The sequence below is a fragment of the Aedes albopictus genome, chromosome 3 (genome assembly GCF_035046485.1).
Source record: "Aedes albopictus strain Foshan chromosome 3, AalbF5, whole genome shotgun sequence".
Classification (NCBI taxonomy): domain Eukaryota; kingdom Metazoa; phylum Arthropoda; class Insecta; order Diptera; family Culicidae; genus Aedes; species Aedes albopictus.
In genome coordinates, this window is record NC_085138.1 from 275396709 (window position 1) to 275418762 (window position 22054).

The 22054-nt window shown below is 45.0% G+C and overlaps 1 protein-coding gene across 1 annotated transcript; it reads left to right on the plus strand.

Annotated features, from left to right (window-relative positions):
• The first annotated feature begins 7333 nt into the window (after nt 1-7333).
• LOC134290743 (uncharacterized protein K02A2.6-like) lies at nt 7334-20631 on the plus strand. The gene is made up of 4 exons (XM_062857936.1): nt 7334-7528; nt 16031-17275; nt 17467-19745; nt 19809-20631. Exons 1-4 carry the CDS (start codon nt 7334-7336, stop codon nt 20629-20631), a joined length of 4542 nt encoding a protein of 1513 aa, XP_062713920.1.
• The last annotated feature ends 1423 nt before the right edge of the window (nt 20632-22054 follow it).

A 22054-nucleotide genomic window follows, 5' to 3' on the forward strand; every position in this document is an offset into this window, starting at 1 on the left:
GCTTGTCGTTAGGTAAATTTTCATACTTCTCTATATCGGGATCCAGAACTATCAAGAACTATCTGGTGACTTACCATTTAGTACAGGATTTCGCCAAGAGATGGCGCTAGTCATCAAGTATAGTTTTATACTTCTCTGTCTCGGGATCCAGAGCAGTTATAAATGTGGCGACTTCGGCCATGTTCTCCAGGAAGTCGAGAGCTATCTGGTGATTTAACATTTAGTTGATGATTTCGCCAAGACATGGTGCTAGCCGTCAAGTATAGTTTCAAACTTCTCTGTCTCGGAATCCAGAGCAGATAAAAAAAGTGGCATTAAAACTCCTACTACACGGTTGGTTCGGGGGTGCAGTAGGAATCCGTGTTGTAGATATCCCAGAGCTTATGGGATTTCGCCTAATAGGGGGTGTGAGCGAATATCTCTGGCGTATTACAAGATAGCACCATACATTCTTTGGCAAAGTTGTAGTACTAGAATAGATCTACCACACAATGCCAACTAACATCCAATAAGTTGGCAATTTGGCCACTAGAGGCGCTATGTAGAAATGGTTGCTATGAACACTCGCCAGTAGTTATCACATGCGATATTTAAAGATCTACTTTATTTAGAACAATGCTGTCTTCGGCAAAGTTGTTTAGTAAACCAAGGACTATCTCATGATTCACTAATTAGTTTGTGAATTTGTCGCTAGGTGGCGCTAGTTGTCAAGCTGCGCCAAGCTGCTCTTCCGTTGGTAGAGTCACTGCAAACGGAGACGCGTAGTCTTGAGCCACTTCTAAGTAACGTTATGCAACCGCTCGATGTTGAGATGCAACGTTCCACTTTGACGCGTGGTAATAACCGATTAAAGTTTTGAGCGCATGCACAGTGACTAGGTAGTGATCCGAATCAATATTCGCGCTGCGGTATGTGCAGACATTGGTTGTAGCCGAGATGAATTTACCGTCGATTAGATTGTGGTCGATTTGGTTTTCTGTTTGATAGTCGGGTGATCTTTAGGTGGCTTTATGAATACTTTTGCGGGGAAAGAAAGTGCTGCGGACTACCATACCACGAAAAGATGCAAAGTTTACGCATCCCATCCTACCTGCGCGATCATGTCGCCGATGGCGAGAAACCATCATGTGTTTGTTTTAATGTTCGAAAAACTCTTATTTCTTTTCATCAGGTCACCCATCGTGTGGGCAGTGCACGTTGATGATGCTGTAGTTGAAGAAACGGCCCTTAACTCTCAACATGTACGTACATCCTTGCGTTGATCGACTGCTATCCGATCACACGTCTTCGCATCTTTCCCAACACTATAAATTTTGTTCCCAGTTCATTGGTGGTGTCACAGCTTTGGTAGAAGGTAGCCGATCGATGCCCGCTTTTCCACACTTTCTGTTCAGTCCAAAAAAGTAACTGGAACGCCATGACGCTGTAGTTGTAGAAGTGTAATTCATCGTAGATTATCCTGTCACATCCTGCAAAACCAAGTGACATGCAATTCCATGTTCCAAGTTTTCAATCGCAGTCCTTTTTTCGTCGCGTGCATCTTAGCTGATTGTATCGAGTCGTACTTTCTCCTATGTTGTTCGTAATGGGATTTTTACGGGTGGCTTGCTGGAGCCACGCCAACACTCCTGTCTCGTTGGAGGGCCATCGTGCCAGTCCTGTTAACGTCCCACCTCCTTGGTGAACAGACGCTCGGGTCGTACCTCCTCAATCTAGCTGAAATCAGAAGGACAACAGTGCCCAAGTTGCACTACCAGTTAAACTTACAACTGCTAGCTGGCGATCTTTGTCATCGCTTTACTCATGGAAGCATAGGTAGGAAATATGAAAATTTCAGCTCAATCGGACTTTGCTAAGTGTTTAACCAAAACGATCAAAGTTTGGCTGTTTCGAAACACGAAAAATATCCCATGATACATGAAAATCGTTTTTTTTATGCCAAATGCCTTTAAAGTGCATGAAACGACGAGATCTGGTGTTATCTCAAAATTTTTTTTTGGAAACAAAAATACTTTTTGGACTTATTAGCCGAAGCAGAAATTCGCAATGGTTGTTACGCCCTTTTCATATGTTGGTCTAGGAATATCTTAACAAAGTGTTACATGCCAATAAAGGATCATGATTTCAAACTATACAAAAATATGACTGGTAATTTTTCTGGAAATATTTTTTTTTTTTGTTTTTAATTTCCATCCCAAAGACCCACTCTATTTAAAAATAAATGAGTTACGGTTATATAAGAGATTTTTTTATTACCGTAATCCGGGGTATCATTGATCAGCGGGGTAACATTGATCGGCTTGACCCACCTCATGAAATGTTCAAACAAGCATTTTACATTGAATCAGTTTCTGCTATGGAATGGCATATCGTAATCTGCTATCATTTAGCTATTAAATGACATGCAATTTATGAAAATTGAATTTCATAAACATTAAATTAAATCGATTTTTCCATAACTGTGATTCGTAACGCAATGAGATACATTGTCAAACATTCATGCTTGGCGTAAATACTAGACACAATATAAGGCTCGAAATCACTGTATTACTTCAATATGATATCCTAGAGTTGGATTTAATAAACGAAACTTTTATAAAAATGCTATTTTTTAGTAAAATATACGATTTATTAAAAGTCGGCTATCAATTCCTTAAGCCATTGCCTACCTTTAGGTGTTTTTCGTGGTTTAGAGGATTTTAATCCTAAAATAACTTAAAAAGTACATAATTTGTAAGAATTTGGACAACATATTCGAGATCAGCGACCCCGAATTTAGTAAGTAAGGGTATTTTCAACACAAATGAACATTGATCACTGACATGATCAATGTTACCCCAAATCAACACAATCAAAAATTAGATTAGAAAACCTTTTTAAACATGTTTTAAAGTTTTGCAATACTTTTTCGAGTAGCTTAACACATACTCAGAGGTCCAGTACTTGTTTTAAAAATATAAAACATGTAACGTTTGATTTAACAAGAGAATTATTCAAGAAAGAAAGAAAATTCTGATCAATGTTACCCCGGATTACGGTACTTATTTTTGTCTGTATTCACGAGATTTTTAACCCTAGGATGCCCATAATTGCATAGTTGACGTAAGCGCCACTGTAGTTTTTAACACACTTTTGTAATTTTAACAATGAATAATGGAAAGTTTAAGGTTTTTTCACGTTGACATCTAGCTAGTGATTGGATCTTGTGCTCTATTGAATAAAACTGGTCACAATGATGCACATGTGATAGATATTCGCTTGCTATATTGACGACGACTGTTTTGAAGACTTTCGAATAGTTTTGGCGTTTCAGTCTTTTCGGGGTCAAAAACAACTAAATGTTTTCTTCTTCCAACGTTTTGATCCTTATTGGCCCCGAAAAGACTGAAACGCCAAAACTATTCGAAAGATATTCGCTTGTGAATGCTGACATTGTCAATGGTGATTACGTCAACTATGCGATCATGGGCAAGTTAGGCAACATGCCTAAGGCTAGTTCATCTCGGGACCCACGTTTTACTTCCCTTCCGAAGGAAGAACCCACAATTTGTGAGTATGTCAGGAGTGGGATTCGATTCCAGGTCATCGGCGTGATAGTCAAGTGTTCTAATCACCACACCAGGTCCGCTCCACATGTTTTAATAATATTATCTTATTTTTTCATTTATTTTTTCTACAAAAAGGACTAGTCCAACGCAAAATAAGTGAACCACCCTAACTAAATATGACATATAGTATGCCAGCAGTCGCCAACGATGATAAGACATGTTCCAGTACTAATACCATGAATATTTCAGCAATTAAATTGGCATCCTCCATTTCAAATTTATTTCATTCCCCCAACTCAAAAGTCGAAAAAGTATTTTTTTTTTCAAAAAAAAAATGAGATAACACCAGATCTCAACGTTTAATGCATTTTTAAGACATTCGGCATCATTTTTTTTTTTCGATTTCGAAAATTTCATGTACCCTACCTTGGGATATTTTTCGTGTTTCAAAACAGCCAATTTTTTACCGCTTTGGTCAAACACTTAGCGAAGTCCGATTGAGCTGAAATTTTGTATGGAGCCTTGTTTTGAGGAGACGAAACTTTTGAGCAATACCCTTTTTTGAAATTCGATGGTCAAATTTTTCCCATACATTTCATTGGCAACCTACTCTCCACTCACAATTTTGCATTCCCCAAATTGGATCCAGTATCGCTGTTTACAATAACTGGTTTATCTGTATCATACAGATTATCGATGATTTGTACGGGTTGCGCAAAGAAGTCGCACGAATCATTGACTACCTTACTGCCAACTTAGTTTTTGTATCCAAGATCTTTAGCAAGTGTACACTGTACATCCTAGCATTCTATCACGTGCCATGCAATTAATATTCGTGAAAAATGACATAACCAAGCAAGATCGATGCAACTTCACTACAATATTTATCGAGTTGCTTCAACGTAATGATGGCTCAACTGCAACATAGTAATGCAAAGCATAGCACCAGCGAATAGAGCGGTACACCTGAAGCACGTACCTAACTTAGGTTTTTTTTGCTAATCGAACGTGCCGATCAAAACCTAATGGGTATGCGAATAAGTGTCTAAAAGGTACACCAAACAAATTAAGTGATAGCAGCCCACAGCTTGGATCGGCCGATGGCACCAGCAAGCCGCCGCCGCCGCCGCGCCGGTTGCTTAGCTGCACGAAGATGCTGCGGCTAGCCATTAGATTGGATCCAAGTTTCTTTCTGCGGTCGAAGCATTAGACCTACACCATCAATGAAACCCATCTCAGGTGGTTATGATGTTTGAGGCCCTTGGTGGTCTGTTATTATGGTAGTGACGCTAATTGAGGCTCTTGGTGGTCAATATTCGATTGGAATTTAGGCTTTCAGATGTGTGTTTATATCATCTGAGAGTGGTCACATTAGCAACGCTACCGCTACGTTCAATTTGGCTTTTCAGGCGAATTGTCTTGTATGAGGGGTCACAGCAAAATTTATAATTTGTCCGACATGGGAACTTTACGTTCTGTGTAGCATTGCATTTGGCTTATTAATCCATTTCCTCCCATTAGTGATGATTCCCATCTGTTTCTTCCTGACAAACATTTTTAATGTTATTTCGCACTTAACGCACCGATGAAATCAGGTTATATGAATCCGCCTTCAAGCCGGTCGGCCAGTTCATGAATGGCACGCATTATCCGACAGTCAACGATGGCGATAAGTTGGCTCAAGTGTTTTTGCCGAGGCTCTCGCTTTCCACCAAAAGTAAGCTGCCATCCGGCTTTATATGAACTGGCTTGGTTAACCGCGTTCCGTTAAGCGTGACGCGTCTTCCACCCTCGCAGAATTCGTTTGGCAAATGTTGTTGAAACTGTGGAACAGTTTGATAAAACTATGGGCTATAATTGATAACAAATTGTTATTGAATATAATTTCCGATACCAATGATATTACTTTTTGAAAAATTGGCCACTATTATTTTAAAAAGTTATTTGGAGGATACATTTTTGCAAATAATCATCCCAATAACAAAAACTGGCCATTGATTTCAACAAACACGCCAACCGTGCGGAGGGTATCTCATTTCGCGGAAATAGCGTGCGGATGACGGCGACCACTGTCACTATTTTGAAAGTGAACCCTGCAAAGCTTCTCACAGTTCAGTTATGAATAAGATGTTTATCTCGGGCGACCAGCACGAGTAAGTGATAGTTGCTCGGCTTTCATGTTGACGGCGACGACGCTGCTAGCTAGTCAGAGACAGACATCGAATGAAAAAGATTTATTTTGTGAAACTATTGCCATGATTCAGTGTAGTGGGGTTGGTTTGCATTACAGTCAGGTCTTTTTTTTACGCGGTTTTCATTTACGCGGCCGCGTAAATGAAAACTCCATACAAAAAAAAAATCGTCTTATTTTTGCATGATTCGTCGAGAAATAGTGAGACTTTTTTTACGCGGTTTTTTAAATTTTGAACTGAGTTTTTTTTTACGCGGTACGTATCCCCCGCGTAAAAAAAAACCTGACTGTTCTGAGTGTGGAGCGCAGTCAGATTGATTACAGCGAGATTCCTTCAGGCAAATAGTGAAACACTTTAGCTATTGATACCAACAGGGAATGTCACCGTTGTATTCGACATGAACAGTTGCATCGATTTGAGGCCCGCGACTATAAACCTAAAGTACAAACTTCGCCATTTTAGCCATACTAACAATAGTGACATTAGATTTCATTCAGATAGTACGTAAAATTTAAAAAATTTAGACCGCATCCTGGGGACGGATAATATCGTATCAAATACGCGCACCCGCCGGCAACAGTAATTGGGTTGCGAATGGGTCCAACTTGGCGCAAATATGGAAACTAGGTGAATACCTAGTCCAGAAGTTGGTGTCAAAATCTAACGAAAGCTTCGTGGTCTTCAAAGTCAAAGGGGTCTCTTCTGTAGCTGCCTCCTCAGTGTCAATAGAGCAGTGCACGCAAATGCTGGCAGGATTATCAGGGCAAAGGCCGGTGCTGATAACGGGTGACTTCAATGGAGATCAGATCCTGCTACAGATATTGGCCATACTGGATGTCAATTTGGCTAATGTTGGTACATAAATGCACCATTATCCGGAAGGAGTGTTGCCGACGTTACCTTTTGTAGTCCTGGCCTAACAAATAGTTCAATCTGGAAGGCAGATCTATATGCCTACACTCACAGCAATCACCTGACGACAGTTCGCTACCAGCATCAACTATACGAATGGCCAGTGGGCGCAGGAAGCGGCGACCAGGCCATGTCTTTGCAGGAGAAACACCACACCTCATCAACGACTGAACGTGAACAGTTATTCAAGGAGGCGCTCTGCTGTGGCCGAAACTAATCCTGTCTCAGCGTTGATCAGCTGCCAGCGGTGATCTTGGGCGTATGTGATGTCGTCATGTCAAGAGAATTTTATTCTAAGAATGAACACACATACTGGTGGACTCAAGCTATTGCGAATCTACGCCACGTCTGTCTCTGGGCCAGGCGACGGCGACGGATGCAGCGAGCATGTACTTATGAAGGGTGAAATGAACGTCCGGTGGCGTTTGCGGTTGCCAAAGTCGCGCTCTTGACTGAAGAAAGGGCAGGCAAAAAGGTATGCTATGTGGGCCTATGTCAGAGTTAGAGGTGGGCCAAACGGCTCACCTGAGTGATCGGATCCGAGCCAGATCAATCATTCTAATGAACCGAATCTTCTTAACGGATCTGCGGGTCAGTCATGAATGACCTAACCGCACCGGGCTGCCTGAACTTTACGACACGTGCTTTTTCCTCACGCCAAGAAAACACAGCTAAACAGAGATGTCTCCGAACACTCGCCACCACAATCTAACCATCCGCCGCCTTTCTGTCCCCTGGTGGAGACTTCACGCATGCGGTCCACAAACAACGCACACGATGCTCAATCGGGAGAGCGTAGATCCGACTGTCCTGTGCGACCTGACTCTAACGACCCAAACATTGTTACCGACAATAACGGCAACAATGGGAAGCCAAGTATAATCTTAAATGTTTGTTTTGTTTTTGTATTTATATTTGTTAGTTGTTTTGCTTAAAGTAAGAATAATAATAATAAAACTCGCTATAAAGATAAATGTTAGTAAAAAAAAATAAAATAATGAAAAGTTGTTAGTATTGTTAGTAAAAAAAATGCTATTTGGGAACCCCTGCTCCCATAGAAATCTACTATTCAAATTAGTTAAGAAATTCTAATGCAGGGGTTTTCAGACCATGCACCGCGGTGCACTTGGTGCACCGTGAAGTAATAACAAGTGCACCGCGGCACTACAGAAAATTCTTACATATTTTTTATATAATTCATTGAAAGTTTATTAAAAAAAATCATTAGAATTAATTAGAACAATAGGACAGTGGCAATATACTTCAATTTTCTCCAATTCGCTCCAAGTTTCCATGATTCACGCCGGTGAGTTAGTCTTGAATCCAGCAAAAACTATCTCAGATATTCGCGAAGAGTCATGGAACAACTCTCGATTTTATTTTTGTCATATCATCGTGAATATCATTCACAAGTATCCTACAAGAAATCTGCAATGAATCCTCAATCGAGTTGCTGAAAAATCTCAGAGAAAATCTAACTATTTCAAAGGCTTTGCTTAATACCAGTGTAGGAACTCTAAATCAGTTGACCAAAAATACTACTTACATCATTTTTATGATTTTCGAAAGAATCTTCTTCCGAATTGGTTCTTGTCAATTGGAAGAAAGTTATCATAAATCTAGTCAATAAAATTTGACAAATTTATGAACATGAAGCTTCCAAGGGTTTTGTTAGGAATTTGCCATAGATTTCTTCAAAATTCCAGCAAAAGCCTTGGGAAAACGTCTATCAAAAGCCATACTAGAGTTCAAAAAGGGGTCATCCAAGCACTTAACCGAGGTTATCGTTACGAATCTTCATAATCAATATACTACTAATTTGGCAGGAGTTTTACTATGAATCTGCTTTAAAAATTTCCAGAAATATTCCTAATAGGGAAATATTCAGTCGAACAGCTACGTGTCACTTCACTATACTCCGATAAGTAAAACGCAAAAATGCAGGACAGTGTTATAGCCAATAAGAGCTTTCTTTCAACAAAAACTTTTTTGACAAATTTGAATTTACATTTTTCTTAAAAATAATGAGCATGTGCACCGCGCAGCGATTTATTTCCAAAAAGTGCACCGCAAGCCAAAAGATCTGAAAACCCCTGTTCTAATGTATGCCCCTCGATGGAGTACTAGGTTGGGTTAGAAAGGGGAACAAAATGTATATGTATAAACACGAAATCCGGGATAGAAAGACTTGCCAAAGGAAGATCATCGGAGGGGGAGGGGGGAGTGATAGAAGAGAAGGAAGAGATCTTTGGAGGAGCAACATGGGAAGGAGGAATCTCGGGCAGTCGTTTTCGGGATAGCAAGCGAACGAGAAGTTCGAGAGAAGTGCTTGAGGAGGTATTGCGATGGTAATCTCCAAGGCGGGCCACGTGACGAAATTTGTGCGATTTTCGAGGTGACAAGTGCTCCAGCGTTCGGACTGTTTTCGGACTGGCAAGTGCTCCAGAGGTCGGAGACCTCCTAAACCAGATTCGCGGGTCAGCCATTACACACCAGAAACGTATTCTTTGGAATTAGCACCCGATCCATTGCTATCCAACGTGAAGTTAACCGGACAAATCTTCCGGAAGGGATCACCACCAAGTCTTGGGCCACCCTACTCCGGTACGCGAGCCTCACCTTGTGAGTTTGTGACATGCTGCCGACCATCGGTCCCGAACCCATCCCTTCACCCGAAGCGCCACCGTCTCGGCGCTCGCTCTGGCTATCATCGTGTTGACGCCGACCACGTGCTCCGGCAGGTATGTCAGCGTCTCCTCTCCCTCTACCTCCCCGCAATGTGCCCCAACGAAGAAGATAAAAATGATGTTTGTAAATACTAACCCAGTCACCCAGATATCAATATAGTAGAATAGAAAATCAACTCGGTCCCTTTGGTTTCCAAAAGCGAGAGATTAATTTCCCTACCAGTCTGCTTGGTCTTTCCCTTGTTCCGCTAAATTCAGTTGGCAGGTAAGTGTAGGATTGTTCAAGTTTCCCCCTGGTCAATGCCGACCCTGAGAGACTTTTAAGGTGAGCTGGCCTGGGCGTATGGACGCCGATGCCACAGGACGCGTGGACCGTCCCATCGATAGTTACAACATGCAGCTAATACTCACACATTTTGTGGGGTGCGGGTTTGCCTTAACACACCAATAGAGTGAGTGTCGTATACTGCACCTGAGAGATTCAGCTGCTAGCAATCCAGAGCGACGCAAAGAGGGGCGAACGGTTCTTTTCTCGGATCTTTCATACAGAGGCATGTAGATAGGAGATTCAGCTCTCTTTTGAAAAGAGTCACGGTTCACTCACTCACTGCACTGATCCGGATCTTTTTAACGGCTCCTGATCTGATTACCCTTCTCTAGTCAGAGTGCCAATATGAACCATTGGGTGATACCTACAGGCAGTGCTGAAAATTTCATTTCGTCATATCTAAATTCAACCACCTACAGCTCATTTTAGAAGCTGAACCTGAGAATATGGTATATGAAACACTTGTGAGGCTAGACCAGCTCTGCAAGAAAGTCACGGAAAAACCGCTATTTTTCGAATATTTGATGTAAATGTCACGGACTACCTTTGAAAAATGCCAAATGATATTCACCGTGAATATCATTGGGATTTTTTCGAAGGTAGTCCGTGACATTTACCTTAAATATTGAAAAAGGAGTGGTTTTTCCGTGACTTTCTTGCAGAACTGGTCTAGCTGCATATGTTTTTCATACACCATATTCTCAGGTTCAGCTTCTAAAATGAGCTGTAGGTGATTGAATTTAGATATGACGAAATGAATTTTTCAGCACTGCCTACAGGGCTAAATGGGCTAATGGCTAAAACACGAAGAGTAAACGCTCTCACCGTGCAGTCTCCAGAGATTCTGTAGAGGATCATCGAGGTTCTTCCCCCGTCATAATCCGAGTCCTTCGTCTCATAATCATTTGTTAGAACTCCAGATCTGCTATGCAGAAGTTTCTGGACAAGGGTGTCTTCCCAGAGGTTTGAAAGCGGCAAAGCCTGGTCCTATTGTCAAAGGCAGGGAAACCGCACGGTATCCCGTCAGAACTGGTTCATATATGCTTGATCGACACGGTAGGGATGGTTCTTTAGAGGATCACCCTCAACCGACTGGTGAGCTATACTGGTGGAGTAGATGGTCTTCTGAGCAACTAGTCTGGCTTCCGGAAGGGAAGGTAGACCGTAGGTGCTATTCTGTCGGCTGCTAAAATGTCCGAGATGGATGTCTAGCGTATGAGAAGAGAATTCGCCACTATTAATAGTAGAATCTCTTGACGTAGCACCAGTTGGGCAACTATTGCCAAAACGCTCCAAAGTCTGAGTACACCTAAGTATCTGTACAAGATTTTCGAAAACCAGTTCAACTGTTTCACGACATAGGAGTGTGTCGGAAGTGCTTTCGTATTACCCCAGGAGTACCGCAAGGTTCCATCCTGGGTCCAGTGTTTCGAAATGTCATGTTCAACGAGATGTTGAGGTTTCCCATACAAACTTCAAGCGTTTTGAGCGTCCCCTTAGGCTTAATCGATTTTGCTCAAATTTTGAACGTAGATTCTGGGAGTCTAAAACAACTAATTCGGGAAGTAAGACTTGGTATTTTTCAAAATTTTTGTTTTTTATATAAGTGTGGGCCACCTTTGCCAGCATGCTACCGTGATGGACTCTCCAAAGCGAGTCATCGATGTCCGTTGCTGTAGGCTACGCAGCTAAGCTAGATGTACACTAGCCCCTGTGCGATGTACACTAGCCCCTCTCTAAAGCAATGCCTACGGGGCAGCAGGGACGAAAGTCATGGGGCCTGACGCCCCCCCCCCCTTGCGAGTCAGCCGCGTAGTCCTCGGCTAAGAATAGAACTACTAACCCCAATTCAAGGTGTCAAGCGACCCGTGCTGAGGAATGAGTGATCGAGGGGGCGAAAAAGATGCTCGATCTTTAACGGAGCCTGTGGGGTACCTGGGCACCCCCCACAGTAAGCTGTCCCTTACCGCGTTAATGCAGGGCTATGGCGTGGTGGACATTCTTTCCCGTGCGACTCGTGGGATTAATCATGAAATCAAACAAATCAAGCAATCAGAATTCAGGTGGAAGTAGTGGTGGGATCAACCCCTTCGCAAGAAGCGGGTTGATGAGATCTCCGACAAGGAGAAGTGAGGAGATAGGCGCTGGGAGTTGCGTACGCAGCTAGAGCGTGGGTGCTCCAGTCCACTTCCCGGCAAGCCAGCCGGTGGAGGTTATGGACGGAGCGTGGTTGTTGAGGGCCGTCAACCGAGAATCCAAAGGACGGTCCGCAATAGAGGTGGCTGAGCAGCAGCTTGGCGAAATCATCGACTTTGCGTCCACTAAGTCGAACATAAGCAAGGACCTGAAAACGGCCTTGCTTCGACTTAGGGCGTCGATCGACGATGCCAAGCAGGAGCACGCGGCACTCGCGTTGCTGACTGTTGCAGCAGCGGAGCCTGCAAATGAGAAAGTGCCGAAGTTTACCCAAACGGAGGCCTTCTCCTTCGCAGGTAGTCCGAAGAGAGTGGAAGCGAATGCTCGTGACAAACGTGACAAGCATTCGCAGAAGCGGGCGAGGCAGCCGTCAGGTGAGGAGCTGTCTGGCGGCGCCCGCAAGGCCAGGCGTATAATAACCCCGAAAGTCGGTAATAATGCCGGAAAGTCGGATCCAGTTCGAGAGTTCGAGAGCTCTCAACTTTATTAAGGTCAATAACGGCGCCGGCCACGTCCTTACGGTCATCGAGGAAGGGAGGGAATGTTAGTAAGACAAACGTTGTTAAAAAGACCGCGAATCGCTGCATCTCCACGTTTGTCTCAGGAAGGATTTTTTGTTAGTAGGGTAAGGTACATTGTCAGTCCGGGAGTCACCTATGGTTGGTGATATAATTTGACAATGGATCAATATACACAAACCGCCGTTAACAACCGACCACTTTTCGACGCAAAAATTAGCCAAAAAGAAAATTCTATCGCGCGTCTCCACTCCACTAGGGAGCAGAAACCTTTAGTCTATTCCACACAGAAATACACTGAACGCGACTCACTTGTCGGCGCCCGGATTTTTTCTCGACTGGCGAGCCCGAACTAACACTTTTCACTCTTTTGTGTGAATGCAAAAAATGAAAGAAAATATTTATTATCAACTTAGTGTATTGAGAACTAGCGCGACGGGAAGCGAAAAATTCGAAACCGACTCGACTCGCGACGCATCCACCGCACACTGAATTCGACCGCATCGATGTTATTCTTTCTCGTTCACACTGCAGCGCGACGGGAAGCAAAAAAATCGGAACCGACTCAACCCGCGACGCATCCACCGCACACTGAATTCGACTGCATCGATTTTATTCTTTCTCGTTCACACTGCAGCGCGACGGGAAGCAAAAAATTCGGAACCGACTCAACCCGCGACGCATCCACCGCACACTGAATTCGACTGCATCGATTTTATTTTTTCTCGTTCACATTGCAGCGCGACGGGAAGCAAAAAATTCGGAACCGACTCAACCCGCGACGCATCCACCGCACACTGAATTCGACCGCATCGATTTTATTCTTTCTCGTTCACACTGTAGCGCGATGAGAAGCGAAAATTCGGAACCGACTCAACCCGCGACGCATCCACCGCACACTCTCGTCATCAAGACTGAACAGTCGAAATACTCGGACGTCTTGAAGGTGAAGATATGACGAAGCCACACCTCGAATTTTCAAGAGCACAAATCTGAAGAACCGAATGTCGGTTTGCGCTGAAAAGTTGATCGATTGGTCACCACCAGTGGGTAACCAATCGATCAACTTTTCAGCTTAATTCGACATTCGGTTCTTCAGATTTGTGCTCTTGAAAATTCGAGGTGTGGCTTCGTCATATATTCACCTGAAGGCAATGAGTTGCGACGCCAAGCTTGAGGGTCTTGGAGCCGACGTACGCAGTATCAGACGTACTCGTACGGGCGAAATGATCTTGGAGCTTAAGCGCGAGAAGGATCACAAGGGCGCCGCCTACAAGAGGCTGGCAGAAGAGGTCCTTGGTGATGGTGTGGAGGTGAGGGCTCTTACGCATGAGGCGACTCTGAATGTCAAAGACCTAGACGAGATCACCGAAGCGGCAGAGCTCGTCACGGCACTGCGGCAACAGTGCGATGTTCAGGTGGCCGCCACAACCGTCAGGCTGCGGAAGGGGCCAGCAGGGACACAGATAGCTCTGGTTCAGCTACCTGTGGCGGACGTTAAAAAGTCCGTTAAAGTAGGGCGGATAAAGGTGGGCTGGTGCGTATATCCTCTGACATTCCACGAGCCACCAGAGGTTTGCTTTAGGTGTCTGGAACCAGGACACAAGTCGTGGGACTGCAAAGGCCCCGACAGGCGCAAACTGTGCAGGCGATGCGGCGCTGAAGGTCATAAGGCCCAAAGCTGCACGAGTCCGCCCATCTGCATGATCTGTACCGGGAAATCCTCGAACAACAGACATCCGATGGGTGGTCCAAGGTGCCCGGCCTTCAAGAAAGCCGTAGTGAACAACAAATCACAGTGCAGGTAACGCAGCTGAACCTGAACCACTGTGATGCGGCTCAGCAACTGCTTTGTCAGGCAGTTTCTGAGTGGGAGACGGATATCGCTATCGTATCGGACCCATACCGAGTACCCGCCGGCAACGGCAACTGGGTCGCGGATGGGACCAGAAAAATGGCGGCGATATGGACGACGGGTAAATACCCCATTCAGGAGTTGGTGTCTACTACCTATGAGGGCTTCGTGGTCGCCAAAGTAACGGGGTCTTCTTCTGCAGCTGTTATGCGCCTCCGCGGTGGCCGATCGAGTAGTTCACGCAAATGCTGGACCGATTAACGACCGTGCTAACAGGGCGAAGGCCGGTGGTAATAGCGGGCGACTTTAATGCCTGGGCCGTGGAATGGGGAAGCCGTTTCACGAACCAGAGGGGTCAGATCCTGCTAGAAACACTGGCCATCTTAGATGTCGACTTGGCTAATGTCGGTACCTAGAGTACCTATAGTCGAAACGGAGCGGAGTCAATTAGTGACGTGACCTTTTGTAGTCCTGGCCTAACAAGTAGTTCGAACTGGATAGTAGATGATGGCTACACTCACAGCGACCACCTGGCGGTTCGCTACAGTATCGACTACAACAACAGCAGGCAGCGGATAGAAGAAGAGGAGGCTAGGCCAAGGCCAAGCCCTCGTAGGTGGAAGACATCATACTTCGACGAAGAGGTATTTAGGGAAGCGCTCCGCCGTGAGCGAAACTGTGTGGTACTAATACCCCTCGGAAGGAGATGTTAATCGTGTATCCGAACGTTTGCCATAAAACCCGAACACGATTCGGCTTACCGTCCACCAACTCGACCGCCAAGTTGACGGCAGCCCCGACAACCAACCACGAGGCATCAGCACGAGCAACTCTCGTCCTCTTTCGTTATCGGACCATCAAGGCGTGTGGACGCATTGGGTAAGTTGCTGCGCGTTTCCCTAAACCCGCCAAACGGTCGTCAGCCAAATCGGCACATTGGCGAACCTGCCAGGTTATTTCCTGGAAATGCTATCGATTTTGTGATTAACTTGAACATGGTTATGTTGTGCATCTGGAAATTCGCGTTGAGGAAAATCTAAAATTCAGTAAAATGAGCGGACTGGAAACCACGTGTAGCGAAAATGCGATTTTGTTTAGTACTGGTTTGCGGAAAAATGCCGCAAGGTGTTCTAGAAGAACACCGGAGAAGCAGACGAAAACGTTTTCGTTAGGTGGCTTCGGAGCGCATCCCAAAAAAAGTAATCATGGAATCCGCAAGGTGTTCTGGAAGAACACCGGAGAAGCAATTGACAAAAGTTTTGGCAATTTGGTAGCTTCAATGTGTCGTGGTTTGTGACGGAGAAAGGTCACAAGGTGTTCTTGAAGAATACCGGAGAAGCATGAAACAATTCGTTTTGGTAGCTTCGGAATGAGTCTAGAATGCTAAGTATGCGACCACAGGCATGTGACTGATAATGCACAAGAGGTGTTCTAGAAGAATACCAGAGAAGCGATTGCCTCAATCTTGGTAGCTTCAGTGAGAAAAAAGTTTGCATGGACGATCACTATTATTTTATGCTGTGATAAGGCAGCAACAATGTGTCCTAAAATAGCAAAGTTTTCCTTGCTTGGCTTACTCCATGTGTATCGCAGTGACTTGCTTGTATTGCTCCATTGCACGAAGTTTTGGAGAGCACGACAAATGAATGATCTAGAGCAAACGTGACGTACATACTTGACTTATACTACTTGCCAATGCGATGGGGTTAAAAAAAACAGAGATGACTATCATCAGTGGACGTTTTGAGAATTCTATATGTTAATCATTACACTCTGTGTCTCTATTTCGAACAGATCACAAATATGTTCAGTGGTGGAAAATACGTATTAGCCCCGGCCGCCGATGATGGCACGGACGGTTGTGAAACCCAGAGTGATATACGTTCTTTTGACTGTGACGATCTGGACGTGGCTGCCCATGAAACCGTCGAAACGGATGGAGTAACCTGGGTAGAGACCGAAGATGTGAATGAGAAGTCGCTGCGTGTAGAACCAATGACCGACAACGTAACGAAAAATCGTTCACTTGAAACTGATCCGATACCGAATACGACTACGACAGAGGAGAAGGAAGATCTCGGCTACGCGCCGCAGCCCGGTATTGCCGAAAGAGGATGCAACATACGGTGGGATCTCATTCCCAAGTTCCCAAAAGACATTCCGTCCAATAAGCTTTGGGAAAATTGGCAGAGATTTATCGGAAACTTCGAAACAGCGGCGTCTCTTTCAACCTTTACCGGATCCGCAGACCGCGCAAAGTTGCTGTACTTGTCGCTAGGACAGTCATTGCAAGATATTATCAGTGCGGCAGACCTAGAACCGAACTATCGCGACCCGAGATGCTACTCGACCTTCGTCGCAAGCGTGAACAACTACTTTAAGTCGATGACCGACACGGCCGCGGAGCACGAGGCGTTTCAAGCGATGCGGCAGGCGAAAGGTGAAACAATTGTTTGTTTCCACGCCAGACATACCCGTAAAGTTCGACTCTGCGGCTACAGTCCCTCCGACCAAGTTCGTTTTGTCCTTGCACAACTTCTCAAGGGAATGCAGAATCGCCAAATAGCAGTTGCTGCTAGGACATACGGGCACGATGCAAGCTATATCGTGCAAGCAGCTACAAGGGTCGAGTCCCTAGCCGAACCATACGAAGCCGACCAACAACGTGTGGAGAACAGTCCGCCTGAAGTTCATGCCATCAACCGAAAACGAGAACACAGCCGTGAAAGAGAATCCTTCCGTAAAGTCCGGAAGGTAGAAGCGAACAAGGGATTCCGATACACAAATTCGAGAGAGCCATCACAGAATCATCGTAAAGGTCAACGCAATCGGTGCTGGAAATGTGGGTACCTGTACCACAAAAGGAATGTCTGCCCGGCTATGGATAAACCGTGTAACTCATGTGGTCGAGTTGGACACTTCGCTTCAACCTGCCGGGGAAACTCAAGAAGTGCGGGGGCTAACTCCGTACAAGAAACTCGAAACGTCCCACTAAAGCCTCTCCCACCAGGATGGACCCAGGACTCGAACGACGAGCAGGTATGATTTCATTTTTACTAACGTAAAGAAAATGTGAACTCCTTCAGAGAAATCAATAAACATCGACTGGCAATATAGAACTTTTTTTTCATTAAACATACTCATACTACTCAAGAAAACCAACGCAATAATCGGAAGATTAAGTTCCCTTCATTCAGCTGCCGCCCTTTTCTTATTCTGTTTTGTTCTAGCAAGTAAATTCGGTTATTTTCCTGAGTGACGCAATTGTTCGCTGTCGTCTGGGCTCGTCGAGTCCTTACAACTTCCTTGTAGATTCAGGGGCTGACGTTAATATCATAGGTGGGAACGACTGGATGTACCTGGAAGCTGAATTTCGTAACGGGATGGCCAAACTGGACCCGATACATGAATTTGAAGCTAGGGAACTTCGTGCATATGCAGTAGAGGCACCAATGGCAGTACGTTGTGCTTTCAGAGCAGTGGTTGAAGTGGTAGGCGCCATCAAACCAACCGTGACAGCTGAGTTCCTCGTTGTGGATGAAGGACGTCGGTCCTTACTTGGCCGTCAGACAGCTAGCGAATTGAAGCTGTTAAAAGTTGGGCTTACTGTGAACAGCTGTGATCAAGCGCCCGCGACCGGAATGTTCCCAAAGGTACCTGGCGTAAAGGTAAAATTCAGTGTCAACAAGGCAATCCCTCCTACGAAGAATGCCTACTACAACGTGCCAGCAGCGTTTCGTGAGGCTGCAAGAGAACGGTTAGAAGACATGGAAGCACGTGGCATCATCGAACGAGTGACGAAAGCACCTGAGTGGATCAGCGGGATGTCGGCGGTACCCAAAGGTAAGAATGACTTCCGTCTTGTAGTCAACATGCGCGCTCCAAACAAGGCCATACAGAGGGAATACTTCCGCATGCCTCTAATTGATGAGATGAAGATAAAACTTCACGGGGCAAAGTTTTTCACTAAGCTGGACCTCAACAACGCCTACCACCATCTCGAACTGTGCAAGGAATCGCGCGACCTTACCACATTCTTGACTGAAACTGGTATGTACAGATTTACACGCCTAATGTTTGGAGTGAACTGTGCACCTGAGATCTTTCAGAGGGAGATGTGCCGCTTGTTGGAGGGCGTGGAAAACAAAATAGTTTACATCGATGATGTACTAATATTTGCCGATACGTTGGACAAACTAAGAAGAACAACTGCTCAAGTTCTGGAAATACTTCGAGCAAACAATCTCACCTTAAACCAAAAAAAATGCGAGTTCGATAAAACCTTCGTAACATTCTTGGGACATGGGCTAGATGAAAAGGGGTTCCACGTAGATGAAGCAAAAGTAAAGGCGATCCGGCAGTTCAGAGCTCCAGCTAGCGTTTCTGAACTGAAAAGTTTCCTGGGACTTGCCGCATTTGTCAGCCCTTATATCAAGGACTTCGCGAAGATCTCAAGCACCCTGTGGGCCGCCACTACCAGCAAAGATTGGTCTTGGGGTCCTGAAGAACTTGCAGCTTTCAACGCACTCAAAGAAGGAATCACAGAATGTACAACGACCCTCGGTTACTTCTCGGATAACGAGAACACGATTTTGTATACTGACGCATCACCCAAGGCTCTCGGTGCGGTTTTAGTACAAGAAGGTTCAAACAAGCCCCCACGCATAATCAGTTTTGCTTCAAAAGCCCTAACCGACACGGAAAAACGGTATGCGCAAAACCAGCGTGAAGCACTGGCCACCGTATGGGCGGTGGAACACTTTTCGTTTTTCCTGCTTGGGCGGCACTTCACGCTGAAAACAGATGCACAGGGTGTCGCGTTTATTTTGAATCGTTCGCGGGAGAGTTCAAAACGGGCCTTAACTAGAGCCGATGGATGGGCCCTTCGGCTCAGCCCATACGACTATGAGGTGGAGTATATCCGTGGTCGCGAAAATATTGCTGACCCGCCCTCACGACTGTACACGGGAAACGATGCCCCGTTTGACGATCAGCAAAGTCCATGGGAAATTGCATCCTTAGAAGCGAAATCTGTCGGATTTTTAACGGTTAAGGAGCTCCAAGAAGAAACAGCGCTGGATACAACTCTCCAGAGTGTGATAGATGCACTGGAAACACGAAGTTGGACCGACGAGCTTAGAACATTTGAAAATGTGGCAGCGGATCTCTCGCTTAAGGATGGAATCTTAGTTAAAAACGGGTGTGCCGTGGTTCCTACCAAGCTGCGATCGAAGACATTGAACCTGGCCCATAACGGTCACCCAATGACTGCCAAGCTTAAGAGCATTTTAAGAGAGCGAGTTTGGTGGCCCAGGATGTCATCTGATGCAGAAGAGTGGGTAAAATCATGCCAAACTTGCGCGATTAATGGGCGACCGGAGAAACCCACACCAATGAAGAGAATTCCAGCACCACAAGCGGTTTGGGAGACCATAGCATTGGACTTCAACGGCCCTTATGCGAGGTTCGGAGGGATTTCCATTCTGCTGATCGTCGATTATAGGTCAAGGTAACGTAATAGATTTTATTTTAGCTTGTACATTTAAGTATTATTTTGTTTCAATGCTGATAGGTTCCTAATTGCCCGTCCGGTGAGGTCCACAAACTTTGAGCAGACAAAGGGGGTGTTGGAGGACGTTTTCGCACGCGAAGGCTTCCCAAAAACTATTCGCTCCGATAACGGACCACCGTTTAATGGTGATGAGTATCGAGCTTACTGTGCCGACCGGGGTATCGAAGCTGTTTTCTCGACTCCTCTGTTTCCGCAGCAGAACGGCCTCGTCGAGAATTACATGAAGCTGGTGAACAAGGCGATGGCCACCGCCGTCAGCAATGGATCCTGCTTTAAAATAGAATTACAAGCCGCCATCAACGCGCACAATGCGGCCGCTCACTCCGTTACTGGACATCCACCGGAAGAGATAATGATGGGACGAAAGATAAAACGACATCTTCCTTTGCTGCATCACGAAAAAGTAAATCATGACGACGAAGCTATTAACCGCAGAGACAAACTAGCAAAGCTTAGATCGAAGGAGCGCGAAGACATCAAAAGAGGAGCACGCACAAGTCGCGTAAGCCCAGGGGATACGATTATCATCGAGCGACAAGCCCGCGCCAAAGGTGAAAGTAGATTCGATCCACAGAAATACACCGTGATTCAAGAGGACAATGGGAGCCTTGTTTTACAAAATGTTCACGGCCAAATTGTAAAGCGGCATGTAACTCAGACGAGGAAGGTGGGACACTGGCGCACTCCTACCAATAACACTGGCGAAACTACCCTGGTCAACACAAACGATGACATCCGAGATGCTGGTCCGTCTGAGCGGCCCCGTAGAATGAGAACCGCTCCTTCTTATATGAAGGACTACGTCCAAGCACTTGAAAATTGATTGATAATGTTGATTCTGGGACATAATATCGTTGTATTTGTTTCTTTCATCAGTAAAATATGACATTTTAACTACGTTGCATTCACTAAAAAGAAAAGAAAATAAAAAAAAAACAGAAACAAACTCAATCGAATACTCACCTTTGACCCGAAATCACCACAAAATTCATGCTAGGCGGTCTAGTCCTTGGTCTAGTCATAACACTAAAGCAAAACAAGAACGAAAGAACGCTGACATACGACAATGTAACTGCAAAGATGCAATTTTACTTTGAACGCTCTGATTAGCGGTAAATAAACAAAAACTGCAGTTGACGGGCGTATGACTCGTATGACAACAACAACAGTGAAACAGATGTCGACATCGAACGGTACTGCGGTAAAATAGAAAAAATCCAACGGGGTTGCGGTGGTTTCGACCGCCGCAGTCGTTCCGCAAACGTCAAAAGTGCTCGGTTCACGCTAAAAAGCTCTCACTCACTTGGTTGCCACAAAATTCAAAAATAATGAAAATTGTTTCATTTATGGTTTATGTAATCGCAATTGCTGCCACAACATGTAACTTATTTCTAAACTATATTAGGTGTAGTTTTAGCACTTTAGTATGCAGCTGTACGCCATTAAACATAATCTAGATTCTCAACTATTTATTTTTGTTTCAAGGTTGTGTGCAAACTTTTTGAAGTGTGCAGCAGTTTGACGTTTGCGGAACAGGTCTTCTTTGTCTTCTTCACTCCGCCAGGTTGGAAGATTTCTCTGGATAAGCAATAATCAATGTCGACCGAAACTGACCGAAACTCGAGAACCGAAACATATCGCGTGAAATATTTCAATTTCAAGCGTAACTTTTGGTTGGCGCTGATTACTATTACAACTGTCTGTATCGAAACGACGACTTTTTTAAAAGGGTGATGGAAAGCAATGAATCTGAATCGTCATCGTGAATGGCTAATACACAGCTGCGCAATATTGAACGTTATTTTTCATCTTTTCTCAATAAAAATCAGAATGAAGAACTAACGCTCAGGTTTAGCAATGGAAGAAACGGTAGTTCTTCCAATTATTGTGGGAGGGGGATGTGTGGTACTAATACCCCTCGGAAGGAGATGTTAATCGTGTATCCGAACGTTTGCCATAAAACCCGAACACGATTCGGCTTACCGTCCACCAACTCGACCGCCAAGTTGACGGCAGCCCCGACAACCAACCACGAGGCATCAGCACGAGCAACTCTCGTCCTCTTTCGTTATCGGACCATCAAGGCGTGTGGACGCATTGGGTAAGTTGCTGCGCGTTTCCCTAAACCCGCCAAACGGTCGTCAGCCAAATCGGCACAGAAACTTACTCGGTTTAGACGGCGACGAGCTGGTAGCGGTGCTCTCACGTGCGTGTGATGCGACCATGCCTAGGAGAGTCCACCCTAG